Source organism: Delphinapterus leucas, chromosome 3 (assembly GCF_059928025.1).
Source record: "Delphinapterus leucas isolate spDelLeu-1000000601 "Yukka" chromosome 3, BTC_Dleu_Yukka2, whole genome shotgun sequence".
Classification (NCBI taxonomy): Eukaryota; Metazoa; Chordata; class Mammalia; order Artiodactyla; family Monodontidae; genus Delphinapterus; species Delphinapterus leucas.
The window spans coordinates 67,750,604-67,770,926 of NC_143131.1; the positions used below are offsets into that span (position 1 = coordinate 67,750,604).

The 20,323-nt window shown below is 41.8% G+C and overlaps 1 protein-coding gene across 2 annotated transcripts in view; it reads left to right on the top strand.

The window, feature by feature from the left end:
- The first annotated feature begins 6,318 nt into the window (after positions 1-6,318).
- Positions 6,319-20,323, top strand: part of VCAN (versican) — a 113,943-nt gene continuing 99,938 nt past the window's right edge. The window contains exons 1-2 of one of the 2 annotated variants that reach the window (XM_022593304.3): positions 6,319-6,662; positions 18,144-18,219. In XM_022593304.3, the coding sequence (XP_022449012.2) occupies positions 18,150-18,219 (70 nt within the window). In that variant the 5' untranslated portion in view covers positions 6,319-6,662; positions 18,144-18,149. The remainder of the gene's footprint in view (positions 6,663-18,143; positions 18,220-20,323) is intronic. The other variant, XM_022593313.3, reaches the window with a different exon arrangement.

Sequence of the window (20,323 nt, forward strand, 5' to 3'; positions counted from 1 at the left end):
TGGTATATCTCTCCATCTGTTTGTATCATCTTTAATTTCTTTCATCAGTGTCTTATAGTTTTCTGCATACAGGTCTTTTGTCTCCTTAGGTAGGTTTATTCCTAGGTACTTTATTCTTTTTGTTGTGGTGGTAAATGGGAGCGTTTTTTTAATTTCGTTTTCAGATTTTTCATCATTCGTGTATAGGGATGCAAGAGATTTCTGTGCACTAATTTTGTATCCTGCTACTTTACCAAATTCATTGATTAGCTCTAGTAGTTTTCTGGTAGAGTCTTTAGGATTCTCTATGTATAGTATAATGTCATCTGCAAAGAGTAACAGCTTTACTTCTTCTTTTCTGATTTGGAGTCCTTTGATTTCTTTTTCTCCTCTGATTGCTGTGGCTAAAACTTCCAAAACTGTGTTGAGTAATAGTGGTGAGAGTGGACAATCTTGTCTTGTTCCTGTTCTTAGAGGAAATGGTTTCAGTTCTTCACCATTGAGAAAGATGTTAGCTGTGGGTTTGTCATATATGGCCTTTGTTATGTTGAGGTAAGTTCCCTCTATGCCTACTTTCCGGAGGGTTTTTATCATAAATTGGTGTTGAATTTTGTCAATAGCTTTTTCTGCATCTATTGAGATGGTCATATGGTTTTCCTCCTTCAGTTTGTTAATATGGTTTATCACATTGATTGATTTGCGATTATTGAAGAATCCTTGTATTCCTGGGATAAACCCCACTTGATATCCACTTTTTAACTTTGGTTTGATTTATCAACTCTGGAAGACTTTCAGAAACTTAAAATGAATTCTGAGTACATATCATCTAGCCAACTGTTTTTATTATGGAAAAGTAAGAAACACAGTTTCTTCATCTATAACTAGATTAATGCCCAGGATTCAATGTCAGTAGAATGTGTGTGTGAAGAGATTTTCTAGTAAAGGAAATAGATTTGTTGGGCTACCATTCTTCCCTGATCCATTTGTAGTCAGTGGCGTGTTTTTTTTGTTTTTGTTTTTGGTTTTTTTTTGCGGTACGCGGGCCTCTCACTGTTGTGGCCTCTCCCGTTGCACAGCACAGGCTCCGGACGCGCAGGCTCAGTGGCCACGGCTCACGGGCCCAGCCGCTCCGCGGCATGTGGGATCTTCCCGGACCGGGGCACGAACCCGTGTCCCCTGCATCGGCAGGCGGACTCTCAACCACTGCGCCACCAGCGAAGCCCCCAGTGGCGTATTTTTAAATGATGGCTGAGTGAACCAGCCAAAGGACACACACACACAAATACTTTTTTCCCCCTCTAAGTTCATTTGTCATTATGTAGGTCATAAGCTTGACTACTCTAATAAATTAATTTTTTTCTATAGAAATTATAAACTTCTTTAGGATAGGAAGCAATTCTTACCTTCTGAATTATTCCTGAATACCTAAGGTCTAAAACAGTGCACATAGAAGGTGCTCAGTAAATGTTTGTGGACTTGAGCAAAGAAAATAGAAATGAAATTGAGAGCAGTCTGTTTGTGACAAGTATTTGCTGAGTCTATAGATGTTCTTCTTTTTTTCTTGATGAGTTATAGCAAATACTTAATCTCGTTTGTATCACAGGGTTAAAATGTGATCACTCATATTTTGTGACAAGAGCCTAAAGTCCCTGACATTCATCTCGTCCTTCAGTTCTTTTTACTGATAGAATAAAAATAATAACTGCTGTTACTTCTACTCCCTGTTCTGATACCTGTACTAGAGTTCTCCAAACATTCTTCTCACTCTGCAGAACGTCCTTTGTTTTCTGTCTTACTTCCACCTTTGCTCACAGGAGACAGTAATGATGCTATGTTGGCTTTTTGCCCCAGCCATGGTGCTTTCATTAAGCTTCTTGTCCTCTGGGTCCCATTGTCCTCTAATTAAATACATGGAGCCTGGTACTCACTGAAAATACACAGCAACTGCTAAAGTTTTGCCTCTTAAGAAAACCTCTGCATTGCTCTCTGCCCTGCCGCATAGATTCTAAGATCTCTACCGCTTCCTTGTGTTCAGAAACAAGATTCTTCGGTTTGCCTTGGTTCAGTCAGACAGATGCTTTATAAAAATAAATTAAAAAAAAAACACCTTATACTTGTCAGTCTGTGGGGAGGAAAAGAAAAGAGATTGAGAAAGTGACTAAGGAGAGGAGTAAGGTTGCTATCTTTGATTCAATTTAGTTGGACTGCTTTATTTGTGCCTTGATCTTTCCCTTTACAAAAACGATGGCATTTTTGATACTCTCCTCCAGGAAGCCTCCCCAGGGCAAGTGCAGATGTGCTGAGCCATTTGGCTGCAGCGTGGACCTACTCAGAGAGCCTCCCTTCTCCCCAATGAAGTCATCTCCTCCCAGCCTTTCCCATCACTCCATGTTGGAACTTGGCTTTGGCTTGCATAGTTCTGTCATGATGTAGATGGTCTTCCAGTTAAGTTCTGGAGAAATCTACCCAACCATGAACAGGACATTTACAGCAAAAAAAAAAGAACTCTTTTATTGAAAGAAACATTTTACTGTAACATTTTGATTTGGAGGTTGGGGAGCAAAGGCTTGGTATCTGATTTCTGGGGGAAAAAATTACATTCTTCATGGCTTTCTAAGGATATTTGTCTGTATTTAATTTCTCTGAGTAATTTATATACTTCAGGCTAGAGTGTAATGAGCTTGTCACCATCACTTTGCCTTTTGTAGGGTTTCTTTTATTTTTTAAAGAAAGCAACAAAGACCTTATATTATTGAATAGTTCTGCATTTCCTAGAAACCAAAGAAGATTTGAAGTGTTGGGTAAAATGTCTTTCCCTAATCTGTAATTTTTTTTTTAAAGCAATCTTAGAGGGTTGACTTCCTTTTTCTAGGGTCTTTGGAATTCATTAAAGGTGCATTTTTAATCTTTCACATTCTTTCACCACCCAGAGAGGATATTTGCTTCATTGTGCCTAGGATCAGCCAGATCAGGGACTTGAAATGTGAACTCTGTTTTCAGAGTGTGGATGGGACTGGAACCTTGTCATTCCTAGTGCAGCAACAGATAATACGATGTCTAAGAACACTTCACCTGATCAATAAAAAAGGAGAAGACTGAAATGTGATCCTAAAGGACCTCAGAAGGAGGTTTAGATAAAGATAATGAAATTCTCTGGAGACCCACCTGACATCTACACCTTTCTTCTCTAAGTCTTTGGCTGGCTGCCCTCTGACCTCAGCCAAGTTCCTAAAGACAAGATCAAGGCAATGAAGCAAGGCACGTAGCTTCTGGCTTCTGGTTTCTTGTAGACACCAGCGCTGGGAATGAAGAGCTTGTTTTATCTACACCTGGGACCATGGAGTTTACATACAGAACATCCCCAGTACAAGGACATGATTTAAAGGGGGATGCACAGAATGATATTTTAATTACTGTTTAATTCAGACAAGTGTATTGGGCAAATATAGTTTTAGTTATAAAAGCTGCAAATATATATTTTCTCATTCAAGAACTTTTGATGACTTTTCAGACATAGGAGAATAAGAAATAACTTTCTCTCATTCTCTTTTTCTTGATTAAAGAAAGAGAGAAAGGAAGGAAGGAAGGAAGGAAAAGGAAAAGAGAGGAAAGGAAAGGAAAGGAAAGAAAGGGAAGGGAAGGAAAGAAAAAACAAAGAAAGAAAGATAAAGATGTCCTCAAGGAGAGTTACATAGAAATAATACAGCTGTAGACTCTATCCTGGATGTACCAGGTATGCTTTCCTTTTTGTTCTTTCTCTATCATACATAGCTAGAGGGCGAAATCTGCCTTAGAGAAAGAAAGCAGATATTCAGGGGTGTCATTTCATTCTGGTTATTTGACAGCTTGAAGAAGCATTTAATTTTCTAAATAATAATGTTACAAGCCAAGGTAAAGAAAAGGCATGCAGTTTAAAGCTTTTCAACTTTGTCCAAGTTCTGACTAGTTATGTCTGCCTGAGAAAGTGCCTTTGCCCTGTAGAACTACTCAATCAAGAGTTGTAATGTCTATGGACACTACAAGGAACCAAAACGTTGGAGGGCTGGAGAAACACATTTGGCAAGATAAAGGAAAATATCTCAGTATGTAAGGAGTAGCTGACCCATAATTTTAATCATGTTCCATTATGTACAGATGGTATTATCTGTAGTGAATGTTAACCATTAACATTTGCTTGAAAATGGATATTAATCTGCTATTAGTTTCTTGTTTCTGCTCTAGGTCTCCTTTGTAGAAAAGTTTTACTTAACTGTATTATGAAGGGAGAACAGGGTAATGGGGAGATAATAAGCTTTTCAGATTGGGAGATCTACCACTTAAAAAGCGGCTGTGGGCAGGACACTTAAATTCTTTGGAACTCAACTAGGTTCACTCAAATTTAAAAATGAGAATAATAATATATATCTTGAAGTGTTTCAGAGAAAGATCTAACCTAATGCCTGGGTATAAACTTCAATAAAGACTCTTTTATTTCATTTTTCTCCCTTTCTGAGTGAGCTCATCTCGGTCATAAAGATGCTATGAGGAGCACTGAAAAGACCACTGGACCAGGAGTCAAGAGTTGTGTGCTGGTAACAGCTTTGCTATTAATCGTGTAATTTTAGGAAAGTCACTTTCTGGGCCTTAATTTGCTTATCTGTTAAACGTAAAGGTTGAACTCCAATTCTGTTCTATGACTCTGTTATTCTAAATATATTTTAATGGACTAGAATCTCAATGTTGGAAATGGTCGTATAATAACTGTACTAAGAATAAATAAATCATTTTGAAAACAAATAAGTTGATTTCCAAATCCTAGAATTAATAGTTACATCGTTCACTGTAGTGAGCTCATAGATAGGTAGATAGATAGATAGACAGATAAATAAATAATGCACATTTTGAGGACTGAAGTTCTCCTAACAAAATCTTCTACCTGTTTATTAATTAAAACCTATGATCATGCAGAACACATACAACTTTCAAAAGAAACATTACAACAAGAGTCTAGGCTGCTACGTTTTAAAGTATGAGCTTAAGCCAACCTACTCAAAGAAATTCAGAGTGAAAATGGACTTTCTCCTTTAATCATTACTCTGTGAGGTGTTGTGTTTGATATAATTTTATAAGTAGGGACTTCAGAGAGAAGAATTATCTCATTTTCCATATTTGGAATACTTCCATATTTGTGTAGAAAGAAAAGTTTGCTCTCCACTCCAGTATCCCCAGTGTTAAACTGATATGCACCTTGGATTTATTTTGTTTCCATTGTATAAACTCAATACTTGACTTCAAAGAAAAGTAAGATACAAAGTCCCTCTTTTCTAAGGGGCAGAAATCCTTTGTGTCAACTGGTTGACCCTTGCTCTGTCAGGTCCTATTGGAAGTCTTTTGTAACACAATGCAGGGGACTCTTCCATGTGTTGATGCTGTTTACATAGTCGGGTGGACCTGGCTAGATATAAAAATCACATAAACTCATGAAAGATTATGGTCCCGTTTCCTGACCACAAGGATGGTGATTGATATATCCAAGGAAACTCTGTTACTCAGAAAAATTGCTAAATGTTCTACTATGAGGGGCACTTTGAAACACTGAGGGAAAGAAAGAAAGAAGAAAGCTGAATCTAGACTTCTGTAGGTTTCTGGCAGGGGAAGAGGATCTGTTTGAATCCGACAAGGGATTTGCTTCGGGGAATTTCCTGTCCGGCCCATTATTACCGGGGTCTTTGTAGATTGCGCAATGACGTTGGGTTCCCCATCGGGCAGCTCCCGGGGAAAGCAATGGGGAATTCTTACGCTTTCCCTCTAGGTCTCAGAAGGATCTCGTTTTCTCAGTGTCTCTTTCAGGTTGGCAGAAGCCAGGAGCCTGACACTTCCTTCAGATGGGACAGGCAGGCTCGGTGGCCGCGTAAACACACTGTAACCAAGTTCTTTGCTGATTTTACAGAGTTTCATTTGCTCCCAAGAAGCACTGACGGTACTCAATTGTCTAGTGCTGGCCTGCCCCGCAGGAGCCTGGGGGCTCCTTTCCCCTAACCCAGAACTAGCAGCACGGGGGGCGGGGAAGCGGGGGTGGGGAGGGGTGGGAAGGCAGTGGTTTCCTTGCGCACAGCGCGATGTTACTTAGTGAGTCGCTGAATGGGGAGCGCTGCTGTCCCCAAGCCGATTGGTACTTCTTGTCAGGAAGAAACGCCGAGAGGTGGGAGTGCCTGGGGAGGGAGGCAGGCGGTCCCTACCGCAAGCGCGGGGAGCTGCCTTTCCGCTCCTTTGCCTGCTTTCCAAGCCTGGGCTTTTAGGAGTGGCTGAAGCTGCGGAGCGCTCGAGGAGCCTGTGAATGAACCCTCCTCCTCTTCCTCCTCCTCCTCCTCGCTGAGTCTCCTCCTCGGTGCTGACGGTACTGTGATATAATGATGATGGGTGTCACAACCCGCATTTGAACTTGCAGGCGAGCTGCCCCGAGCCTTTCTGGGGAGGAACTCCAGGCGGGCGGGCGCAACAGCCGCGAACATTAGGTGCTGTGGACAGGCGCTGGGACCGGGCTCTGCGGTCAGCCCCGCATCCTCCCGCATCCTCCAGCACCATCCCGCACCCTTCCCCAGGCCACCGCGCTTCCTATGTGACCCGCCCCGGCAACGCCGAGCCCATTCGCGCAGCGCTGAGGTGAATTTTTCCCCTCAACTGCAGTAAAGCCGCCTTTCAAGGTAATCACGTTTCTTTTGTTCCCCCTTAAAAAAAAAAAAAGAAAAGAAAAGAAAAAGAAAAACTTATAGGAAAAAAAAATCGAGTTTAGAAAAAAAAAGTACGTTGTAATTGGTAGAAGGCTTTAATTAAAGCTAAGAGAACTAGCTCTGAGAAATTATGTGCACTGTAAAAAATGCAGGTAACTTTCAGAAGGATGTTTGGAGAGAAGAATACAGGGGGACCTTGGTGCTGAAAAAGATCCAGACAAAAGAAGCCCGGGGTGGGGTGGGAGTAGAAGGACAAATGGAATTGGGGGAAGGGAGGGAAGGGAATGCAGAGAACCCCTAGAAACGTCGTGGGGTCTTGAGCTGGAGAGGAGGGACCCTTGGCACCTTGATCCTTTTTTTTTTTTTTTTTTAACCTGCTCGAGGCAAAAGTTTGAATGGGGACCACCGAGACTTGCCCACATACAAGTCCCCGAAGCCGCCTTGGTGCAGGCCACCTGGCTCCCGGCCCCTGATGTGTGGTCAGTGCCCGGCGTTCCTGGAAAGCTGTTCCCAAGCAGCTTCTGACAGGGCGATCCGGGACCTGCGCGGACATGACCCCCTCAGCCCGCGGGCGGTCTGGGAGGAGGTCCGGTCGGGGAGGTGCAGGGCCCCCGGTTCGCGTCTCTTCGGCGACGCGGGGGCTGTCAAGGCTCTCTCCGGTGCCCCTGGGTTCTTTTGTCCTACGCGCGGTGCGCCGGAGCCGGCCGGGAGGGAGCAGGGGATGGGGGTGGGGTGTTTGGAGCGACGCGGAGGTCTGCGAGGCGCCAGGGCGGGAAAAGCTTGCCCCGAACCAGTAGGGATGTGCAAGAATTTTATCTCACCCTGAGGAGCGAAGTGGAGGCTTTTGCTCTGGTCTCAACGAGCAAACCAGCGCTCAGATCGCTCTTCAGACAAAGGTGGCGCGGGGACCCGAATCTGGGGCCTCTAGGACCAGCCCTCTCGCCCGGACTACTGCAGTCCTCCTTTTCCTTCCATTTCCCCACCCCCTCCCAGCCCGCGGCCCTAGTTGAGCAACTTTACTGGCGGGTCTTGCGGCGGCGGAGAGCGAGTGGCGGCAGCTCCGGGGGACGCCCTCGGCTGGAGCGCCCCACCTCCCTGCGGAGGCGTGGGCGCCGCCGGTCTACATCCCTGGTGCGTGAGGGCTGGGGGGCATCAGGGTTGTCCAGGCTCACTGTCTGTGTCACTGGGCGTGGAGCAGTCAGTGGGTTAGGCAGCGGAGAGCGAGGTAGAAAACTAGTGTCATAGCTTAAACTATTTGCTCTCGGATCCAGCTGCGCCGTAGCAAGTCCTGCAAGTCCCCAGGAGATGCTACGGGAGGGAGGAGAAATCTACGCGGCGCCTGGAGAGCTGTCCCGCGGTGCGCACACCCACAGGCGGAAGGACAGTCTCGCTATCTGTGTCCGTTCCTCATCTTTGTCTCTCCCTCTCTGTCTCCATCTTCTCTGCCTCTCTTCCCCTCTTCCAGCCTCTGCTTGGTCTCTTTCGCTTCTGCGTCCCCTCCCCCCACGGCTGACAAATGAATGGCTAGTGTGAAATCCCTGCCTCCTCTGTCCGCGGAGGCTGGCAAGGAGGGAGGAGCGAGGGAGGCGGTGCGCTCCTTCGGATCTACCCCCACTTGCTGTGCTTCGAGCTTGCAGAACCCAGATGTCTAGGAATAGGGAGTTTCTTGGTGGGTGTGGGCGCCCCCTGATGGAGAAATGCAGCACATGTGGAGGACAACGAGCGCCCCGCCACCCCAAACCAAATGAGCCGCTTTCACAGCCATGTATTCAAGGATGGAGCACCCTAGCTTCCCCTTCAGTTGTTAGTGTTCTACTTCGGAATCTGCGACGTAAATCTAGGGGTTTGGAGGGCCCAGGAAGGAGACTTGTCTTTAAGGGCCGAAGCGCCTTCTCCCGAGTCAGCTGGGACATGCGCGGCACTCTGGGCCAAGCCTGCAGTTTGGTGGACTAACGCACGTGGCCAAGGGAGGATCCAGGTCTCGGAGGGCTTGGCGCTCAATCTTGGACGTCACTTTAAGAAAGATCATACAGAATGCCTTACTTTTGGAAATTTTATTAAGGCCCACGACCACTCGAACCCAAAGCTAGGGCCCCGCCCCAGACCATTGCCTAAGAAGGGACCCTAATCCAACATTTAAATTTCCTCAATTTCACAACACTCGCCGAACGTGGAAATTTGGGAGGAGGGCGCCGCGAGGAAAAAGGAGAAAAGGGAAGGAAAGGGACGGTGGAGAGAAAGGGAAGAAGAAAGGAACAGAGACGGGGCACATGCAAACAGCCGGGAGCGGACCGGCCGGGTTCCTTTCAAGGTTTTGGACTAAATTTCGCGTCTCCTTTTAAGCCATTGTTTAAATCCCCAAAGCGATAACAAACCCTACTGAAGCGGCGTGCTGGGAGGGAAGGCGGAGGAACTAGCCCCTTAGAGAGGCTGGGGCGGGGGGCATCTCTCCACTCCTCAGCCCGCGCGAAGAGAAGAACCGCACCGGGCGCTTCCCGCAGCGCCGGGGCTCATCAGCCGCCGCCACGTGGGCTGGGGCTTCAGCTCCCGGCCCGAGACGGGTGTGACTTCTTGGGCTCGGAGACAGCTGCACTACGGGACCGGCAGTCGCTCTGCGCAGAGGCTGGCGGGGCGCCGCCTGGGTCCCCGCCCAGAGGCCAGTGGGGGCGTGGCTTTAGTCCTTCCGCGGGACAGGGGCGGGGCGGGGAGAGCGGAGCGGCGGCGCACCCAGCGCTTAGGCTCCGGGAGGCTGCTGGAGCCGACCAGACTTCTATCCTGACGGCGCTAAACACTCTTATTAAATAAAAAACCATCTGAATTTTTTTTGCCTTGCTTCTTGGGAGTGGTAGGAGGAGTTTTCCCCTTGCGACAGAAAAGAAGTAAAGATTTACTCCAAGCAAACATTTTTGGCAGAAATATGAGACGAGTTTATCCTGTGATCCATATATTGACTTTAAAGATCACTTTTAGTCAATTACAGGATAATCACCTTCCATACGTCCTAAAGAGTTCGTCTAGCATGGCAAACAATTGCCATTGAAAGGACTGATAGATTCCATGAGCGCAAACCTTAGGGGCTGTGAGTGTAACTCTGGTCCCTTTGCATGAGGAGCTTTAGCTCGGGCCCGGCCCATAGTGGGAGCTCAGCTCATATTTATGAAATGACTGAGCTAGTGACTTGGGGGAATGCGGCCCAGAGTTGATGCCGCCACTTAGTGCTACATTTTAGACTCTCCTACTTCTTCGCTTTATCTTGGAAGAACAGAGTTTTAATGATCTATTCCATCTCCAATTCTGACATCTAATTGATCCCCTTTCCCTTCCTTTTTGACTCCTAAAAGCTGTGACCTAAATTCTTTTAAACACTGCTTGGCAATTGTGCCAACCCTACAGTGAAAATATTCCTCTAAAGACCTAAAATGGGATGTTTTGAGTCTAATATAAAAATAGGAAGGCGTCAATGGAAGCAACAACTAGTTTTCTGAGATAAAATCTGTGCCAGTTTGGGGAGTATGTAACCTGGGATGTGAGGGCATATCAAGCAGAAGGTCTCGGAGGCTGACTTCAGGTTCTGAGTTCTATGTGAAAAAAGGAAGATTTTACAATTGTATGTGCCTGTCCCAACTAAACTGCAAAGGGTTCCACGGATTCCAAAGTGGCTGAGCAATTACTTGCTCCAGCAGGAAGTCCACAGTCCTTCATCTTGTGGGTGGTGGGAAGAGGGAGGAGATTCAAGAAATTTGCTAAAGATTTGTGTAAGAATTCAAAGTTTCGCTTTGTTTTCCTTAGTAGATAAAATATATATATATATATAAAGTTAGCCCTAAATTGTATTTCCTGCTTTTAATTTCAAGTTTAAAAAGATTTAACTTTAATTCAAATTTAAAGTTTGAAAAGAATCCCCCTAGATTTATATATGTTTACAAACATAGGTTTCTTCTTTTTCCCTGTGCCTACAAACTGGAAGGAAATACCTGTGCTATCCTAAGATACCTATATCTGCACCCTTGTAAATTGTTTGGAAAGGACCTAAAAAGTTAATTTAAGGCTGAATATGATTAATGTTAAAGATATAGTCATTGTTCTTTCTTTCTTCACATTATTACTCTTAAATACTTTGTGGTTAATGATTGGTCAGTAATTGAACATCAGAGCCTTTGAGAGCACAAAGATCAACCAACACTGTCACCCAACAGCCATATAACTAAGCTCTTTTTGCCTAGTGGGATTCAAACATTTTTATTGACTTTATTCATGGACAAACATCACTAGATACTGTATTTAAAATGGGATATTGCCCTGTGACTGAACAGAACTTCTCCAGACCCATGGTTCTTTTGAGGAAGAGAATGAATGACTGTAGTAGGCTATTATTCCACCACCCACCTAGAGAAACCAGTTAGGACTCACAAATACTCATTGTTGGGGGTTACTGGCTCTGGTACGAGAAAACATGCTGATTGTTGCATAGGTCTGTACTTTACCAGAAAACACAAGGCCCGTACTCTCTCTGATTTGGAATCAGAACAAGGAGAAGTAGAGATAAATGTCTTGGCCAAGCTCCACTTCAGTTAGTGAACGTTTGCCAGTTTCCTCTGGTAGCCTAAATGTGGTTAATTACTTATATATACATTTATACATTTATATTATGTATATGTTCTCCAGGGTATTTGGCTGCCATGTTCTTATCACTGAATGTGCCAGGGGTGGTTCTATTTCAGTGGTCAGTGCAAAGCATCTTTATCTAATGTTGCTTGTTTGTTGTGTTTCCCTGAAATGCCTCTGGATAGATCTATCATCTTTAAAAGTGTGTAAATGCAGATCTACATTTAAGTTTACCTTTTTCTCTGTATACATCCTTCCTTTTTCTGTGTACATCCTACCTCATTCTTCTTAAGAATTTTAAGAGGTGTTTATGTCTATAAACATGAGATTACATAGTTTATGATAAACACATATATAATATATGTTATAATGTTTTTATTATTAAATTACTGAGCTGGTATTACCTGTGGTGTAGTGGAAGGAGCACTAGAATCAGAAAGGGCTTAGAATCAGAAAGGTTGAGTTGCATTTCCTAGTTGAGAAAACCAGGTTAGACACAACTTTTAGACATTTGGTGTAAAAAATCTATTAAATGGATATGCAGTTATAAACATCAAAAGGGTGAATACCTGTGAAAGGGCTTTGATAAATGAGAACTCCACAAATAAATGGTGTTAAGATATATTCCTGGGGCTCATATTGATCTAATTCTATGATCTTAATAATAACAGCATTACCCAAATCATGTATTTCCTACTAAACCTACAAAATGTGTTAGAGAGGGACATACTGTTTTAAGAATTGTCTAATTTCACACTTGTATGTGGAATCTAAAAAAAACAATACAAATGAACTTATTTACAAAACAGAAGTAGACTCACAGACATAGAAAACAAATTTAGAGTCACCAAAGGGGAAAAGGGGAAAGGGATAAATTAGGAATTTGAGATTAACAGATATACACAACAATATATAAAATAGATGAACAACAAGGACCTACTGTATAGCACAAGGAACTATATTCAATATCTTGTAATAACCTGTAATGGAAAAGAATCTGAAAGAAGAATATATATATATGTGTATATCTATTTCTATACATCTGAATCACTGCTGTGCACCTGAAACTGACACAACATTTTAAATCCACTATACTTCAATTTAAATAGAAAAAGAATTGTCTAGTTTAATTGAACAGAAGACAGAGTCCAGAAACAGGCTCAAACGAACATGGATATTCAGTGTAAATGAAGAATTATTCAATAAATGGATTGGGCACAATGGATTGGTTCACTCAAAATACAAGTCAATCGTTACCTCATCTCTTATCCCGAAATAAAGTTAAGATGGATCTAATATGAAATGTAGGGAATGACATTTAAAAAAATAACTAGAGGAAATTATAAGATTTTTAAAATAATAAGCTAAGAGTAAGGAAACCCATGCTAAGGAAAAGGTGAAACCCATGCTAAGGAAAATGTAAAACCCAGAAGCCATACTAGAAAAGATTAATGAATCTGACCAATAACAATTAAATTATTTACATGAAAACAAATAACACATCTGGAAAATATTAGCAACATATGAGAGACAAAAAACTAACAACTATTTTGATATGCCAGGACCTTTTACAAAAACTAAACCACAATCTATCAAAAAGAAAAAGTGGCAAATGTTTTATGCAGGCTGCTGGCAGAAAGAGAAAAATAAATGTTTTAACATCATCTTAAAAATTGCTCCATTTCATTCATAGTTAAAGAAATAGTAATTAAAACAACAATGATATTCTGCACCATTTTTTCATCAATCAGAGCCATAAAGATAAAAATAGTTTAATGAAAGCTTGTGTTGGGTCAAGTTGTGGGGAAACTGGATCTCTCATATATGTAAATAGGTTCATCTTTTTTAGAAAGTGATTTGGTAATAGCTATCAAAAATTTTTTTAACTGTATATACCTTTTGACCCAGCAATTCCTCTTCTAGATATTGTCATATAGACATTGGTATGAATGCCACCCTAAACAAATGGCCAAGGATGCCCTTTGCAGCATTATTTCATAGCAAAAATTTGGAAACACCTTAAAGGCTCATCACAGGAACTGGTAAAATAAAAGATGCTACATTTATCTAGGGGAAAACTATGCAGCTGTTAAAAATGACACAGACACACTGTATTAGCTGATTCAGAATATTCTCCGAGATAAACTGTGTTTTAAGTGAAGAAAGTAAGGTACCAAATAGTGTAAAATATGCACCCAATTATGTACAAAATGGGCATATTCATTCATTCAACAAATATTTACTGGGTGTCCTGGGCATTGTGGATATAGCAGTGAACAAAACATCAAAGGCTACATTCCTGGAGCTTATATTATGGAGGGCAGAGAAAGGCAATTCCCAAATATACATATACAATGGGGAGATGTGCTATGATGTAAATAGAGCATGAGAATGGGAGTGGAGAGTGCAGTGTGTTGTAGATCAAGGAGGAACAGGTTCACCAGGCAGAGAACAGGGCAGTGCTAAGAAGCAATGACATGAAAAAGCTTAGCCAAGTCCAGGTGCAGGAATCCAGTCACATGTTAGCGGTGTATCCACATGGTGCCATTATTCCTGTGAAGCAAATTCATGACACTTCATGTTTAAACCATGATATCTCTCTCTGCATTACAGCGTTTCCTCCTTTGAGAAAGCACTCCGTAGCAACATGATAGACAATGCTCCTTACATCTACTTTGTGGCTGAGGTATCCTGGACAATTGGTTGTCTAGGGTAACTAATTCAAAAACTAGAAGACAAACCATTGTGTCTGCATCCTTAAGTCACCCTTTGCTCAGTGGAGCTTCCCCAAGATCAAGGGAGAATGCTAAGTATCTGTTTACTAGAACCTTGGCTCTCTCTTTCTCTGAGGCAGCCCATCGCCGGCCTGACCGTTATCCCCTCTGCAGACATCTCTTACGGATAGGAATCCTGTTGACCTTGTCTCTTGTGTCTCCCAGGCAATTAAACAGCTTCAGTCAGCTGTGACTTGATCGTTCAATGACTTTTTCCTCTTCTCATTGACTTCACTGGAATAGAAGACTAAATATAGGCACTGGCTGTCATATCTCCCAGGTCTTTCTGTGCAGACAGACTCGTTATAACTAACAAACAATGCTTACAAGACCCACACACAGAAGAGCAGAAGAATAGAGATGGGGGTCGGAGTGGTGCTCAAAACAAAGAAGCTCCAGAAAGTTTCTCATGTAGTAAAATCAAAGAAGGCAAATGGTGTGCTTTAACAACCATGACCATGAACACAGTCTTATAAAAATTAAAGAAACGGAATGACATCCCTGGACTCTAAGGAAAAGGCAATGGAAATATAGTTCTGAGGTCAGAACTTTGGGCATTTGAGTTATATGGAGTGGAAATGGATGAGAGGCCAAGCGGGGCCAGTGCTAAGCTTGAGTGCACGGAGCCAAGGCCAGAGGCTGCTGCCTGCTTAGTGCTAATGACTGGCCAGCTAGAATATGGACCTTGAGCTGCCAGGTCTGATTTTCCAAAAGAAGTCATAGATCTGGGACTTAGTGTGAACTCTCCAATTTTTAAATGTTGGCAACTTATTTAGACATATTTTTGCAAATATGTTTAAAACATGACTGACCTCTCCCTTGCACTTTTAATGCACTGGCTCCTTCCCTAGCCTTGTCTTAGGGACAGTCTTACTTGAGCAAGTGATGAGCATACTTGTTATATAGATGAAGAACTGTTTCCTCCCCTCCCTCAGAAAAAAGCCACTTTTATGAGGAGGAAGTATGGCACAAAGAGTTAGACTTTTGAGTATCTGCCTTGGACAGGAGATCAGGATGCAGAAGACCCATTCCTGGTCAGGATTACATCTTCCCCTCTGGTTTTGTCATAAGATCCAACACTCTAGATATTGACAAACATCAGATATTACTGAGTCACAGTAAATAGTAAATGTATTTCAGGTGTTAATTGGCCCACTCATCCATGTTTAAAGAGATTGTTGACACTTCTCTTCAAAACGTATTTCTGAATAGGAAATGGGGCGTTGGTCACACATTTGGTCAACAAACCTACCTCAAGGGTCTACTCTGAAGCTGGCACTGTGGGTGAAATATTGTGGGAATTAGTAAGCTGAATGTGATACCGGCTCTGCCTTCCGGAAGCCTACTGTTCTACACAGGAGATAAAACATGTTTCTAAATAACGATTCAGAGCACATAGAAATAAGTTATAGGACAATTTACTGTGAGCATGAAGTTGTACACAGCTGTAGTAGTAACCCAGGTTATAATTTTCAAATCTAAGAGCTTTAAATACTTTTCTTTTTCCTACTAGTGATATGAAACCAGGCAGAGAACACTGGTAGAAAGCTTGAATTAGAAATTTTAATAATAAATATTGAGTACTGAATATGCTGTGTATCACTGAGCTATATTTTATATACATTCTTCTATCAATTTTCAATGTACTGCTTTTCACTATTAAATAGCTACTGGAAATGAGAGAGTTAGTAACTTACCCAAAATCACAGAGTATAAGCAGAAGATTTGGAACTTGAATTCACGGCTATTTGACAATGGAAATAGACTTTTTATTATTTTTTTAAATTTTATTTTGGAAATAGACTTTTAACATTAAGCTTATAAAAGTTTCCTGAAAAAAAGAAAAAAAATTAAGAAAAATTTTTCTTGAAGGACAATAGGAAATTATTGTTTGTAAGCACAATTACAGAAAAGTTTCTTATTTGGATTCAGTTAGTACTCATGGAATACACTGTCTTTAATAGCATTGTATGATACAATCTTAAATTTCATTTTGTTGAAAACTGTAGGGTATGTGAAATTGATATCTTAATTTTTCCCTGAAATATTGTTATAGTATTGAGATATGGGTATATACTTCCTGCTTGCTGTGGTATCTTATTAATAAAAAAGAAATGTAGAAACATAATTTCCCAGTTAGTGTGTAACAACATCTATTAGCATATCTCAGTAATTATATGATAAATAAACTTAATTATCAAGGTTACTTTAGGATTATCAACTGTATACTTTTCATTGTGAGTTGTCAGATGGCCTATTGATGGAAAATATAAGACATATAATGTATTAGGTAAAAAAAAATGGTCTTCAGGACATATCTAGAATTTTATAATTTTTTTAAGAAAGGTTCTAACACTTATTTCAATATATATAAAATAAAGCAATCAGGTAGGGAAGAATATCAAGAGTAAAGGTATAGCTGTCATAAATTATGAAATTGAATTTGAGCCCAAATTGGACTTGGATTCATTCTTACAGCATTTACTTCTTTTTAATCTAGGTTTTCTAAATCATACACAATTTAGATATTTTCTAAGGCAGTTATGCAGGGCACCAACTCAAAGATGTGTCAGTTAGGATGCCTTCAGCGACAAGCAACAAAAATCCTTGATTTTATTGGTTTAAATAATAAAGGAATTTATTATCTACTATAAAGAAAGTTCAAGGTTATGGTTGGCTGTAGGTCTAATGCCTGAGCACTTCAGCCCTGCCTCTCCTGATTCTTTCTCAGCTTCATCCCAGAGGGTATCTTATATACTCATGGGTGCAAGATAGATACAACAGTTTCACGAGGTATATCCTATCTTGATAATGTCCAGTGAAGAAAAGCAACCATCACTTCCTTTTTTCTCTTCTTAAAATGAATATACCTTTCCCAGGAGCAACCCCTTCACGCAAGATCCTCTCACATCTCATTGGCCAAAATTGCATCATATACTCATTCCAAAACCAGTCATTGGCAAAAGAAATGGGAACAATGTAACTGACATAGAATAATCAGGATCATCCCCTTGGGCTGGGGTTTGACCCAGGTTCCACTAAAGTATATGGCTGTGTGAAGGAGGGTAGATACTAGAATGGAATTAGAGTTTTGTTAGAAAAGAGAAAGAGGAATGGCTACAGGATAGCCAATCAACAATGGCTGTTATAGAACAGTCCTAAAGGTAACTGAGAAGGGAATAACTGGAGATCAAATAGCCTTCTGCAGTTCTTCTGAGCTTAGCTCTTTGATTTCTAGATGGTCCCCAACAATGGTAGTTATCCTCCTCATAATGATAGCTTCATAGATATTTGAGCTGGAAGGGACCATGCTGAGACCCAGATTTGTTAAATGTCTTCACACAATAAATTAATGGCAAAGCCAGGGCAGGGTTTCTTGACTCTCAGTACAGGGTGTTGTCTTTCATTCTTTACCCTTCAGACAGTTGGAACTGCTTTAAAACTCATGGCAAGCACTGGCCTTTTCTGTAATTAACAGCTTCTTACAATATATGTATTTTGTTTGTTCAGCCTCCTAGAAAATAAATTGAGTTTGTGCTTTAAAAAGCCTGCTGAGATCCTTGCTCTCTGTTCTGATACCATGTGCATGAACCACCAACAGGTTTCCTCCTACCTCACATTTGATGTGAATCCCTTTCTTGCAACATCTCTCTCAATAGCTTCCCCATCTTCTCTTGCTCCATCTATGACCAACTTCCTGTTTCTAAATAGATTTTGTGGTCGCCCCTCCCTCCTTGTGCCAGCTCCTAGCCACTAGTTACTTAGGCTGTGGTCTATATTGTTCTTCCAACAGCCTACCCTGTTGTGGTTGCCCCACACATCCACATTGTTATATGTCCCCAGTTTGGGTTCTGGGATTATTTTGGTAACTACCACATTGGGTGAGAGTCAAACTAATAATTTAAAGTGTTGGGACAACTTCTCCTATTGCAAGTCTCCTCCTGTTTTTACAATCCAAGAGGAGCTGCTTCTTGTACTCTTATTACCTATAATGCACAAATAGAATGTGATGTATGGCCTCCCACAAACCTGAATGCTTATGATTTACTTTGTGTTTTTCTTCTTTTCTTTCTAGGACAAGATGTTGATAAATATAAAGAGCATCTTATGGATGTGCTCTACCTTAATAGCAGCCCATGCACTACAGAAAGGTGAGTGTGGTAACAATTTTTTTAGGACTAATTGAAATAAAAATTGAAGTACTGGGGCATGGAATGGGATTATGGAATCATTAAAATAAAGGATGGGGCTTCCCTGGTGGCGCAGTGGTTGAGAGTCCGCCTGCCGATGCAGGGGACACGGGTTCATGCCCTGGTCCGGGAGGATCCCACATGCCGCGGAGCGGCTGGGCCCGTGAACCATGGCCGTTGAGCCTGCGAGTCCGGAGCCTGTGCTCCGCAACGGGAGAGGCCACAACAGTGAGAGGCCTGCATACCGCAAAAAAAAAAAAAAAAAAAAAAAAAAAAGGATGAAATTTTGATCTATTCATTGCTGAACACTTTTAGCTAAAATATTATTAGGTTGAAAACAGTGGTTTTAAATAAATCAGTCATAACAAAATAATGAGCCAGGTGCTAAAGAAGCAAGTGGGCTTTCAGTAACTTCCCAGATTACTTTCAGACTGTGCAAAAAGGCTCACATGTGGGGCTGGGCATATTTTTAACTTCTACTTTCTTCAACACTGCTCAAAAGTTTTCTATATTAAAAAAAGAAGACTATTAAACATTCAGGAGGACAGAGTTTGAAAAAAGTAAAGAAGATAGAGAGAAGGCTGATAGCCAAGTTTTTCCCCCACCTCCATTTCTTTTTTCCTTCCCTCCCCTCCCCTCCCCTCCCCTCCCCTCCCCTCCCCTCCCCTTCCCTCCCCTTCCCATCCCTTCCCTTCCCTTTCCTCCCCTTCCCTTCCCTTCCCTTCTCCCCACCCCCTTTCTAGTAACTGGATAAGTACACATCCACTGTTTTTGTTAGCTGTAAATTATATATCTATCTAATGAGGGTTCTGTGATTCCAAATTTGTGGACTCTGGTCTATGAAAAAAGATACTGTGCTGGGTTTCAGTGATCTGCTCCCATCAAGGGTCTTTCCAGACTCAGCTTCCACTTCTTTCTCATACTCACTCTATGTGTCTAGTCTCTGCAAGAATTTACAATTGCATTCATAGACCTTCTTATTCCCTTTTATTTACATGCAGTTCCTTCTGCTTGACAGTCCCTTCTCTTGGTCTCTACAGTTCCACTTCAGTTCATTCTTAAGACTCAAAATTTAAGTATCATTCCATCTATTCATCCATCCATCCTTCCACCTATCCACTCATTTATCCATCCATTGACAGTATTGTTTGAATACATTCTATGTGCTACATGTTAGTCTGGGTCTCCAGGGATATATCAGTGGATGAGTCATACATTTTCTTGGATTTCATTAAACCTAATCTCCTTAGTTACATGAGGTAAGCGATAAACAAGTAAACAAACAATCCAAGTACTTCCGAACAGATGAATATAAAGCAGAATGACATCATAGGAAATGGCATAGGGTGGGGGGCAGGGGGGGTGATAAAGCGTCTTTGAGAAAGTCATACTTAAACTGATGTGGGAATGACGAGGAAGAGCCAGCCAGCTAAGATTTGGCCCAAGTTAGGTAGTGTGTTTGAACAACAGAAAGTTCACTGTAGTTGGAGAGCAGTGACCAAGAAGAAAGTAGGAGATACAGACAGAGAGATAGTCAGAGGTCAGTTCATATAAATAGTAACAATATCTAATACTTAGAAAAGAGCTTCCTATGAGCCAAGAACAGCTTAACATTAGCTTACTGACACATTCATTATCCATAGAGGAAACTGAGAACCTAAGAGACTTGCTCAAAGCCACACAACCAGTAAGTAGCAGAACTGGGAGATAAACCAAGGCTGTCCCAGGAGTGTGTGAGCTTTACCTCTGTTACGTTTCTTATCTATATAGGGCATTGTAGCTTTAGAAATGACTAGATTTTATTTCCAGGAAGCACTGAAGGAAGTGCTGAAGGGTTTCAGCAGGTGAAAGACATGAGTTGATGAATGTTTTCAAAGTTCCATGTTTGCTATTCTATGTAGATTTGACTGTAGGAGAGCAAGAGTGGCAGCAGGGAGGTCATTTAGGAGACTATTGTGGTCACCTGTATGTGAAATGGGGTGTGGCAGAAGAGCTGGAGAGAAGTGAATTCTCATCTCTCCAACATGGAGATGGAGGATTCAGACCAACAAATGGATCGGATGTG